Source organism: Pelodiscus sinensis, chromosome 2 (genome assembly GCF_052426305.1).
Source record: "Pelodiscus sinensis isolate ZL-2025 chromosome 2, ASM5242630v1, whole genome shotgun sequence".
In the NCBI taxonomy this organism is placed as follows: Eukaryota; Metazoa; Chordata; order Testudines; family Trionychidae; genus Pelodiscus; species Pelodiscus sinensis.
The window spans coordinates 225,249,996-225,262,888 of NC_143053.1; the positions used below are offsets into that span (position 1 = coordinate 225,249,996).

General features: G+C 41.4%; 1 protein-coding gene across 2 annotated transcripts in view; it reads right to left on the minus strand.

Annotated features, from left to right (window-relative positions):
* The window catches only part of DNAJC1 (DnaJ heat shock protein family (Hsp40) member C1), a 255,874-nt gene that overhangs the window by 140,151 nt on the left and 102,830 nt on the right, over positions 1–12,893 (minus strand). For both annotated transcript variants that reach the window (XM_075922502.2, XM_075922503.2), the window contains exon 7: positions 111–201. In XM_075922502.2, the coding sequence (XP_075778617.2) occupies positions 111–201 (91 nt within the window). The remainder of the gene's footprint in view (positions 1–110; positions 202–12,893) is intronic.

Consider the following 12,893-nt stretch of genomic DNA (forward strand, 5'->3'; position numbering starts at 1 on the left):
CAAAACAAATTTCAGAACAATCAAAGCATATTTTCCTATTTACCTTCTGCAGTTACGTATGTTATCATAAATTACATTCATTGTGTATTAAGACAGTAATAAAAACTCACTCTGAAGTGTTTCAAGTTCAGCTCTAGCCAGGGCATCTTCTCTCGCCTTCATGTTTTTTTCTTTATTTTCTATATATGATTGTCTGGCATCCTTTAAGAAAATGTTGCAATGACATTAGCAACCTTGATATAAATAACCTTGTCACAATGGCACTGTTTTAAATTATTCTACTTTAAATTAATTCTTTAAAAAGCAAATGAAAACTCACTCAATCCACTAAAAAGACAGCAATTTTCAAGTTATAGGAATGACTTGCTTTGAACTTAGAGGCTACGTCTACACTGGCCCCTTTTCCGGAAGGGGCATGTAAATTTCACCAGTCGTCGTAGGGAAATCCGCGGGGGATTTAAATATCCCCCGCGGCATTTAAATAAAAATGTCCGCCGCTTTTTTCCGGCTTTTAAAAAAGCCGGAAAAGAGCGTCTAGACTGGCCCCGATCCTCCGGAAAAAGTGCCCTTTTCCGGAGGGTCTTATTCCTACTTTGAAGTAGGGCACTTTTTCCGGAGGATCGGGGCCAGTCTAGACGCTCTTTTCCGGCTTTTTTAAAAGCCGGAAAAAAGCGGCGGACATTTTTATTTAAATGCCGCGGGGGATATTTAAATCCCCCGCGGATTTCCCTACGACGACTGGTGAAATTTACATGCCCCTTCCGGAAAAGGGGCCAGTGTAGACGTAGCCAGAATGTATGTGTTAAGTCCATATTTAATAATGTCTAGATTAAAATGTAATATATACATGAAACTTAAAAGAAAAAGGAAAAACACCTTCAGAAGAGACTTTAATGGCCTGTACATTAGAAGGTAATGCTTCCCTAATCAGATGTTTAAGAAAACATGCACTCATTTTGCTCACCCCAACCATCTAGAAGTTCAAGTAACAAGAAGCTCATCACCACACAAACAGATATTTAAAAATAAAATTTATAATAAAAGCTGACTTTTTTTCTATTGCATGGCAGTAAACGCCTTGCTGCAAAATCATTTATAACAAAATTCAACAAAAGGACCAAAAAAATCCACTTCTTTAATAATACTTTTAAAATTGTGAAAAAGACATCAGCAGTTAAGCATAAACATCAAACATTTTTTATGGTTTTTGCTAGCCTTACTGATCAAAAAACCAGTTTATCAGATTTACATTAGAAACTTACAGCACTTGTAAGATTAAGATTTGTATCAAGACAACTATGGACAGAAATATAAGTGAGAAATAATAATCTTCAAACAGACTTAAATTAATTCATAATGAAAAAAGCTCTCTAATTTAGCTTTTACAATTTCTGAGTTGAGATAAGTGAGAGAAAGTTTTCCTGCAATCATGGCCAGTTAATCGAATTAAAGTTGCATTCCTATTTATGCACTAAGTAAATCTGCATTCAACCAGTAACAAGAACTAAGATAAAGTGTTGAAACAGAAGTGTTTGCAACTACGTTTATTAACTTTAGATATGCACAACATTCTATCACATCAAGATTAGTAACACTAAACTTAATTTTAATTGAGTTATTCCCTAAAATAACAATTATACCTTATTTAATCTATTAATGCCAAAAATAAGTAATTATTTCTTCCTTTAATGCACTAGCAATTAGTTGTTCAGTTTCTTTTTATAAACATTCTATTTCATTTTGACTATTCCTGTACCAGGAAACACCTTTACAATATTTTTTAAATTTATAAATCAGGTTTTTTTCTTAATAAAAAATAGAAGCAATTTTAATGAAATATTATTTATAAACTGTGTTAAGTAGTCTTTTTCTGTTTGCATCCTACATTACCACTGTTGGCAGCTATACAAAAAAAAGTCCACCACGCAGATGTTATGCAATCAATTATTATATATGCATTGTGTTAGCACCTAAAGGTCCCAACCCATCAATCAAGCTTACACACTGTACATACACATAACGAAAACGTGGTCCTTGCACTGACGAATGTATAATCTTGGGTCATGATTAAACCCCCCAATAATAATAAAAAACCCTTATACTTGTGCTGTGTGCACTGTGAAGAATACCCACCAAAGACAATGGAACTATTCAGAGAGTTGGATTCTCACCTGCATTCAGTTTAGAGACCATCAAACCCTAAAGCATGTGAGTTGCTGTGGAATGAGGGGAATCAGGAACAAGTTATGGCTATGTCATCTCTACCAGTTTTATGCCACAAGAGATATCACCATGTGCAGAAGACATACTCCACTGGACATTTCTGAACAGTTTCTATCTATTTTGCATTATTTGGACACAATATACCAGAGAACGTGGTCTGAAGTGCACAATTTAAGCACGTGATTAAATCACGATAGGAAAGGGCCCGTACATGTTTGTATGCGTGGGATACAGGATGGTTATCATTTACAGCAGGTATCCTGAACATCATAACAATTCCAGTGCAAGCTCTGTTAAAGGTACTTCCTATTTTCTAAACCAAATCACTGAAAAATTATGAACTGAATTAAAACTGAAATTTGAAATCCCCACTTACACACAAGAAGTTTTCCATGTATTTATGTGGTTACTTATAGATTTAACCAGAATAATCACCAACATGAAACTACTGAATACATAAAAGTTTAGATTACAAATATCCCAAGTACCCTTTTGTGTAAAGCTATGATTTTTAAGAGGATACACTCATCCAGCATTTCTGATTTAACATTGAAAACCAATATTTGATGCTAAATTCTGGTGCAAAATCCATTATTGCTTATGGGACCCCTAGACAGCAGGCACTAGGGGGTAACTGTCAATCTCTCTGGTGTGTCAATCATGGAACAATTGGAACAGTGGCTCAGATGAAAATGAGACACAATAGCAGAAAAACAAAGAAAACTAGTCAGAAGCGGATAGAGCAACAGCAATTCTAAATTTGATGTATCTCTATAAAGTGGGCAGCACTGCTCAGGTTAATACATACCAAACAGTGTACTGTATGAATATTTTTCATTAAATACAATTAATTATTGTATAATCAGAATACCAAGCTTAACATGAATAAAGAACACAATGGCAGCACATCTTATAAAAACAACATGTGTAGATCTGTGCAAAAAGACAGCAATAAGAAAAATAACTAATTTAAAATATTTATAGGTTTAATTCTACTTTCAAAATGTTAACATTTGGCTATGGGAGCTAAAAAGTTGGGAGCTAAAAAGTTGCAATTCAGAGCAGAATTTGGGTATATACATCTATATTTGCATATACACATAGTAGAAATTTGAAAGTGTAACTGGGTACACAGTTAAATGATGAGCTGGACTCATCGGTTAACCTTCATGGTTATAAGCAAACTCCTCGTGCATACCGGCTCCCAGAGAGCCGGCTGTCCCCGCCCCCAAACATGTAACTGTGCAAAGTCTGAATTTTTCAGCAGTTACAGGATTAATTAAATGCATTTTAAAATCCCTAATATATAGATAGTTGGCCCAAAAAAAATTCAGTGAAATTCAAAATGAAAACTGAAAAAGCGTAGATTTACAGAAAGATTAAGAACCAGGGAAACTTGTTAGGAAAAAAAATTAAAAAGAAAGCTAGTTATACCAAGTAACTTACTTAAACCGGTAACTTTTTCTATAACCCTGGTATCATACCAAATCCTTACATTCGAATGTGAGCTCTCCCACTCACCAACATATTTTTGCTGCTGCCCAATCCTGCAGTGAATTAATTGCCATATTTCTTTAGTTATGGTTGAAATGTCATTTCATTATAAATCCTCATGTTTAGTCTCCTAGCTTTCCAAGACATTTTGGGATTCGATTTTATTGTATTATGATCATTTTCAGGCCAAACTGCTGAGGATTATTCTATGAAATTTTGAAAATATAAATATAAAAATATAATTTGCACACTCCCCCAATTTGGATAAGTCACACTTCTAAGCACATCTTTGACCAACCAATTTATTTTGCATTCCAATAATTCAAAATATATCTACATCTACATTTCATATTTGGTACGTGTTAAGTCCTCAAAGAATTAAAGAGCAGTTCAAGCATGACATCTGAATCGGTATCAAAGCTCACATTTCCAAAGAAACAAGCAATTTGGAAATGTTCTGCCTAAAGGGAACAGTTTGGGCACATTTATTAATAAAAACAAGTGTTTTCCTCCTGTTTGAAGGAATCTGCTTGTGAAGTAGAAGTAGTGTTGGTGGGTAGGCTGGTACAACCCGGCAAGTTATTTTTAGCCAGTATGGAGTATTGGAAAGACTCCCTGCCGGCCATCTCATCCCCTTCACTGGCTGCAGTGTCTCTGTGTAAAGCCCTCAGAGCACTACAGCAGCGCCACCAATATTCTACTCCTTTCCCTGCTACCCCTCCCAACAGTGAAAGAAGCAGAATTGCCAGAACCCCTCCATGTACACAGAGAAGCAGCAGTTCTGTGGAGGGGTGGAGGTGGAGCTGGAAGTTCTGCTCCTGTCCCCACTGGGGGTGGGGGGAGCAGGAAAAGAAGCAGAACTCCCAGCCCTGCCCCCAGCCCCTCCACGGAGCTCTATCTCTGTGTACAGGGTTGCGGGGAGTAGAGCTGGCAATTCTGCTCCTTCCCCACTGCCCCACCCAGCAAGGGAAGGAGAGCAGAACTGCCAGCACCTCCTCTAGCTACTGTACTGCCCTCCAAGCCGCCCCTCCCCTGAAGTAATGTGGGTCCCCAGGCTTGAGACATGGCAGTAGGGTTGCCAGATGGTTTCAACAAAAATACCGGACAGACTTGACATTACATCACAATCTACATTACATCTTATTTAGAAAATACCGGACATTTATATTTTCCTCATTTATATTTTCTCAATTTGTTTCCCAAACAGAAAACTCAAATACTGGACTATCTGGTTCAAAACCAGACACCTGGCAACCCTACATGGAAGACACACACAGAACCTCAGCTGGTGCCCTCACCGCTCGCACACTGGCAGGAACTTTTATTTATTTGTACCACTGAGTAGAAGCATTTGAAAAGAATATCAAGACAGTTAAGGAAAGTGTAATGTATTACTGTCATGAGCTGTAGGCTCCCAGCAATGCTGTGTGTATTTGTACTCATGTACAAACACATGTACAATTGTACAGGTATACACTTAGCTTATATACTTGATTTGATTTGGTTGATCTTTCAAACAAGTATATTAAAGACAAAGACAGTTAAATGTAATATAATAGTCCACATGCTATCACACACAAGCATGGACACATGAAGTTAAGGTTTTCATAGCTCTGCCACATGATATACAGTGTTCCCAGTGTAACCCACACATATACTGTACAGTCCAATGGGATGGCACTTAGACCAGCAGTTCCCAACCGCTGAGCTACGGACCACTGCCTGGCCGTGACCCACTGGCTGCCGGGCCATGGTGATTGCTGAAGCTCAAGCCGGCTGTTCACGGAGATTCAGCTCCAGCTGCCATGGTGGCTGAGGCATAGCAGGGGGAAATGGAGCAGGAGGCACCTTCCTCTCACCTCCTCCCCCACTCTTGGGGAAGTAGAGGGCGTAAAGGAGAAAGGGGTGCACGCCCTGCCAATAGCTGCTTGCCCTTTCTGCTCAGCCACTTTTGCAGACAGCAGCACTAAGGCTGAGGTGGCAGCGGCATGAGGAAACACCTCCCTCCCTTCTCAGTAATGGCAGTCAGCCGGGGCTCCGCGTTCTTCCCGTGCAGCCACTTGTGCCGGCTGCGGAGCTGAGGCAGCAGCAAGAGGAGGCACTTCGCTCCTCTCCACTCAGTAATGGCAACCTGGTCAGAGACCAGCACTCCACACTCCCACCCATGGGGGCGCAAGATGGACTTGGGGAGGGAGGGGACACGAAGGGGGAGGGAGCGCGCACGTGTCGCCAGCAGCTGCTCCCCCTTTCCACATGGCAGTAACAGCCACGCTCCCTAGGGAGGCAGCCTTATTCTGGGCAGTGATGGTGTGGGGAGGGCAAAGGAATGTTGGGTGAGGGCATGGTGGGATCACGGGGCAAGAGCTCTTTGGCATGGGCTATCAGGGTCAGAGGTTAAAGACTCAAAGGGCATGGGGCATAGGGATGGGGTCAAAGGGTATTAGGCACTGGGAACCAAGGGCTGGGTTGGATCTAGTCAGTTAGGTAACACTGTATTTGCATAATGAATATGCAAATACAGTGTTGCCAGTCCTCCAAAGGTTTGTGAATGAGTTTGCTGGTCCCTGGCATAAAAAAGGTTGGGAACACTGACTTAGACCACTTACAGAAAAAAAGAATGAAAGTACTCTACAGCCTTAGCTGAGAGCCAGCTGGCTTTTAACTCAAGCTGTTGAGGCTCATGCACTAAGCTCCAGAGGTCCCAGGTTTCGTTCCGCATGTCAGCGTTACATGAGCAGTCAGTAAATTTACAGATTACATCAACAAAATGTGCTTTACAAAATGAGATTAGTGTTATGGTGCCAGGTAGAATAAAAGTTCTTGAAAGTGAAGGGCAACAAAATAAATCCTCACTTGATTTTTTTTTTTTTAAATAAAGAAAAGCTACCATCTTTACCATGGTGTTTTTCTGATACTGGAATTAATATACAGAATTGAGGATTACAATCAATTGCTTTGACCAGACTTTGCTGTTCTGCTTCTCTTCACATGGCCCTCATTGAACTCTCCTCTTTCCCCTCACAAGAAGGACAGAGCCAAGCAAACAAAACAAGGGCGAAAAAGGGAGAGGGTTGCCTCACTGAACCAGGTGTGATTTCTGGCACATTCCATGGTTTTAAAAAAAAAATCAGACTCTCACTTGCTCTGGCCCTGTATTAGTTGACACAGTCCTTTCTTTAAGTTTAAGGATAGCTGGTCTGAAAATACTGGAACTCCAGCACTCCCATACTCACACAGATCAACAACCCACCTGGAAATATGTAATTACTAAAGGACAGTGCCCCCTGCTCACTACGCTCACCAGTCCCCCTCTCTCTGGGGGTAGGCAGCCTCGGATCTCCACCCAGTAGTCAGGGAGGGCCAGACAAAGGGGTGGCAGCCCTGGTCTGTACTGGCTCTCCCCTCTCTCCAGCTGCAGGGCGTGGGGCCAGACTGGGCCAGTCTGAGGTGGCCCAGCTCTCTCCCTCCAGCTGCCGGGGTGTTGGGCTGCACCAAACCGAGCTCTCTCCCTCTGGCAAGCAGCCAGCAGGTTGGGCTGTGCCGATGCTGCAGCTGGCCCAGATCTCTCTTTCTGGCCGCCAGGGGACTGGGCCATGCCAAGGCTGGCCTGGCTCTTTCCCTCCAGCTGCAGGGGGCCTGGCTTTCTCCCTCTGGCAAACAGCCAGGGGGAGTTGGGCCAGGCAAAGGCCAAGGCCAGAGCTGGCCCAGCTCTCTCCCTCCAGTCACCAGGAGGTTGGGTTAGGCCAAGTCTGGCATGGCTTTTTCCCTCTGACCACCAGGAAGTTGGACCAGGCCAAGGCTGCAGCTGGCCTGGCTCTCTCCCTCCAACCGCTGGAAGGGCCAGGCTGCTCTGAGGCCATAGCTAGCCTGGCTCTCTCCTTCCAGCTGCAGGGGGATTGAGCTGGGCAGAGGCTGAAGCTGCCCTAGCTCTCTCCCTCTGGCCGCAGGAGGGGGTGGGGCTGGGGATAGGGCTGGCCTGGGTTGAGGCGGAAGCTAGCCCAGATCTCTCCTTCCAGCCACCAGGGGGGTTGGGCTGGACTGAGGCTACGGTTGGCCTGGCTCTCTCCCTCCAGTCACCGGGGGCTTGGGAAAGGCCAAGGCTGAAGCTAACCAGCTCTCTCCCTCCAGCCGCAAGGGGTTGAGCTGGGCCAAGGCTGGCGTAGCTCTCTCCCTCCAGCGGCTGGGGGTTGGGCCTGGCCGAGTCTGCGGCTGGCCTGACTCTCTCCATCTGGCCGCAGCAGGTTGGGACGGGCCGAGGCTGGCCCAGCTCTCTCCCTCTGGCCACCAGGGGCAGGTGTGACCGGGCTGAGGTCACAGCTGGCCTGGCTCTTTCCCTCCAGCTGCCAGTCCAAGGCAGCTGACCCAGCTGTCTCTCTCCAGCCAGCCGGCCAGCCACCCCAACCCTGCAAGTGGCGAAGGTCTCACAGGTGGTGGTTCCCCCCCTCTTCCGTCACATTGGGAAAAGGCCACGTGGCTGGCAGCCCTTCCCCCCTTCCTGTGCAAATGGGAAAGTCTGCACAGGTCCCATGCTCTTCCCCCCAGCCACAAAGCATCAGGGAGGGAAGGATTGTGGGATGGACAGTGATATGATGACATCACTCTGTTGTCCCACCGGACGGACGGACGCTCAATCTCTCTCTGTCTCTCTCTCTCTCTCTCTCTCTCTCTCTCTCTCTCTCTCTCTCTCTCATATTTACACATAGTACCATATGGTCATCTCCATATTTTTGGATCATTAGTAGTTGTTTTTTAATGTTAATATATGTAGTCTGTATGAGAGTTATAACAATCATAGAAACTATCCTAAGTATGTACAGGAAACCATTGCCTTATGATGGCCCAAGTTGCAATCCTCTCCCCCCTGCACTTACAGCCATTTTTTTAAGTGCAGAACAGGCCGATAACCCCCAACTTACGTCCTATCCCAGGAACCAATCGCGTTGCAAGTCAGGGGCAGCCTGTGGTATTTTTTTGTATATGAGAATATGAAGAAAGGGTCAAGTTGGAGCTATCTGAAAACACAATCTAGGATTTGCCAAATCTTGTACAATTAACAATGCCAACTACCATGTGACAAAAATGCTCTTCGTTGCATAAGTAACCCTGACATCAGCGCATTGTCAAGGTAATGAATGGAATGTCAAAAATTTAAATGAACATGAAATACTATCCATGATCAAAAACAAAAAAGCATGCTCAGGCTAGGTTTATGCTACAAACTTAAATCCACAACTCATGAGTAATGCAGTTATACTGACCTAATCCCAAGGAGACAGAGCTGTATCGATGGGGGGAGGGGGAGAGAGGAGGTGCCTCACTCCTTAACAATGCTACTGCCTCTAACTTGAGGTGGATTTACCACACCTCTGGGGGAAGCTCTCCTATCAGTGAAGTATCAACTTCACTAAAGTGCTACAGCAGTGCAACTGCAATGCTTCAGCACTTTATGTGTAGACAAGCCTTAAGAAAAATATCTCTATGTACCAGTTTGTCTTTCAACAAACACTGCATAAAAATGATAAGAAAAAAATAGATGTGTTAACCCTCAGACTACAGTAAGCTGCAGACAAGTATATTCTTTTAGTGATTCTCTTCCCTCCTGTAACTTTTATTCCACTCCCGATTACCTTCTGCTCCCTCCCCAAACTAGAAGTCACTTATTTCCTCTAGTGCATACCAGATGATGTAACCCACTTAGAACAAGCTAAATAATTCTTGCTTACCTTCCACAGTCCCTGCTTTACCCCAAACCTTCCTTTGCCTGACACCTTCTGAGCCACTTAATCTCTGCCTTGACCTATGAGCTCCAACGCAACCTTCCACTGCCATTTCCCCTAAAATGATGAAATTAGTTCCAGTCAGGCACAGGTTAACTGGTATGCACTCAGCGCACTTGCGGGGGGGGGACACACCAAAAAACACAAAACCAGGGCAGCACTGAGAATCTGTCACTGTTCACACCATCACTCATTCAAATTTGTCCTGACAGTGGGCAGCTCAGATGCCATGAAGTTCATGAAAGGCATAGGAAGCAAAGGAAGTCAGCAGATCTGCGGAGCTGGGATTGATAGGAGCTATGGGATGCTGGTTCAAGACCTGAGCGAAGACCTGCACCAATGAATGGCCAGGAAGGTCAGGAGGCGAGAAGCTGGGGCAAGCTGTTGGTAGGTTGTGATCTGAATGAGAATTGTTAGAGGGCTACAGAGTGAGGGACAGTTGGTGATGTTGAAGGGTCAGATAGGTTGAGAGCTGGGATACTGGGGACTACTGGTAAAGATAACACGTTGCAGATTGCAGTTAGTCAAATGCATGCCCTGCCTCCTGGGATATGTATGGGGCATACTAGGGGCAGATGGAGGGTTGCTGAGACAGAAGGGGTATTTGGATGTCTATGTGATGTGGGGTATCTATGGACAGATGCACTTTAAGTAAGAGGAGGTCCCTAATTCCCATAGTACCCAGGGCCACAAAATTATTTTGTCTGGTTCCAGGAAGGATAAATGCTCACCCATTCTGTGACACATCTCGCCCTTCCCTATCTTGCAGAAGCTAGGAACTTTTCTTAATAAGTGCAGCGTTCCAGTACTAGAGATCCTAAAACTCTAGAAAACTAGGTAGGTCCCAGTTGTCATCCTCCTAGGAATTAAATAGTTTTCTAAAGGTTAAAAACTTATGCTTGCAAGTTCCCTCTGTTAAAGCCCATGTGTTTTTATGTTATTTAAATATTATAGATGCAATACATTTGATATTAAAGTAAAATATTAAACTGAAATGTAGGAAATACACAACAAAACATTTGATTAGATCACAAAACAAAGGAAATATGACAATTTTTGCCAAAGACAAAATGCTTTTTAGTATAGGTTTTTGTGATCAACAAAATACTTCTGACCTGTTGGGGAAAGAACAGGACTATCTTTAAAAAAACTGTTTAAATACAGTGAAAATTTTCTCCTGGATTTTTCTTTTAATTCAACACTGTATTGCTAAGAAATTAAATACATCTTGCTCACTGCTTAATTACACTGAATCTAGGATAGTAACTCACTATTATACATTGTCTACATAGATTAATTTAGTGGTAATTTTTATTTTGTCTGCAAAGAAATCATTTAAATTGAAATTAGTTCCAAAAGTCACCATCATAATTAGAAACCTTGTTGACAATCTCAATAGGTTACATTCAGTGCAAATATATATGGAGACTGAAGAACTCCTCACCACTGGAGAATCACTAGACTTTCCAACAACCTATTAATGGAAATATTCAGTGAAGCTTGTATCATTATTCTGCAGATAATAGGAGAATTCCATTTTCTTTACAAGAGTCCATTTCTGGAGAAACCAGACAAAAATGCTTCCTTCATTATAGGAAGACAAGCAGCAACATGACAAATTAACTAACAAAAATGTTTCCTAGTGCTATGCTGACAAAGTTAGTACAGAATGAAGACTTACACACTAATTTTTAAGCTTCCACTTCAAGGAATATAGAAGAAAAGACAAGAATACTTGCTCTAAAAAAATTGGCTTAATAGAGAACACCTTTATTTTTCAGGTATCTAAAAGCAACAATGAGAATAAAGAGTGGATAGTGAGCAGCTTTAAGAAACAGCAAAAGAGTTTCTTTAAGTTGTATGTCTTCATCTATAGACAGAAACCGTCAGTCACCTTTTTGTTAAAAATCAGTCTATTCACAGATATGTCTGCTTTAGTACCACACAAAGATCATTAAAATTTGTAATTAACACAAGTGTCTCTCTGAATTACACTTCTGATTTAGACTACGATACTCACACACTAGTAAGCAGTTTCATTCTTTTGTTTACAAGCTTGACTTTTGAATCTCTAAGCTGTATCGCGAAAGGGGATTGTTTTGTCTGTTTATTTTTAAGAAAAAAAAAAAGCTACCTACAATCTTCCTTCCTTCATTTAAAATAATCAACAAAAATGGCCCGAATAACAAATATGTACCCTATTTATGTGTCTCATACCTAAACCATTTATTGTATTCTCATAGTAAAATACAAATCATACATTTTATTATAGTACAAATTACACTGAATAATTCAAGTTGATGTTTAAGTGTTTCAAACTATATTCACAAAAAAGCAACACCCTGATTTGGCTTAGACTATCAACTTGGTTACCATCATGTCTTTCAACAAGCTCCCATCCTACAATTACTATTTTTTAAAACTTAGTTTTCTTTACTTTCACCTCCCCTAAATTTACTAACCTCATAGGCAAAACTATGAAAATCCATCTTGTTCCTCTTCCTCCTCTTAAATCATGTTCCCCAAATATTAAAAATAAAATATCTCTTATATAATTCAGTTTTGAAAGTTCTACATTTCTCTCACACATCTTGCTTTAATTTTTCTTTTAACACCATGATGCAAAAAAGCAGAGTATAATAAAATGACATAGACCATTCCAAGGACATGCAAACAAAGCATCTCTCTCAAGCAAAGGCCCACCTTAATTATTTTAAGTGCCTCCTTCTCAAATTTGATATTTTTTTAAGGAGGAAAGGGGAGGAAGACACTCAGTTGGATAAATTAAAATTAAACATTCATAGCATCCTTGCAATCTGAATAATTTAAGTGGATAGAACTGTGGCAAGTAGAATGTTGACATGCCCCATCTCAAAAATAAATATTTTTTAAAGCAAACACTAGCTTGAAACTATTTTGCAAGCTTAATTATTATCTTGCTTTAACTTTCTTTAAAGCCTCTTTTGGGCATGAAGCTGTCTGGTATCAGAAAAAATTTATTCATTTTTTAAATTTGAGGACAATCTGTTCAGCTAGCTATCTGTAGTAAATAAGGCTTAAGAGTGAAAATAGTGAGTGGAATGGGCAACATTTGCAATGCTTTCTCACCTACACACAGTTAATTCAAATAGAAATGGAGCTTTAATTAATTATAGAGTATCACTAGCCAAGTTTAAGAATAGTCTGTTGGACAGTAAAGTTACATGACTGAAAAAAGTAACTAGGGCATGTTCAGTAGATATAAAAGATTTTTTAACATTATTTAATGACAATATATCATCCTTTCAAACAAATATTCCTCTCTCTGTCCAGTCTGACAGGTGTTGGAATTGCACTTGAAAAAGGATTGGAGAAATTGTAAATTATTTATCAAACAAAAAATCCAAACAAACCAAACTG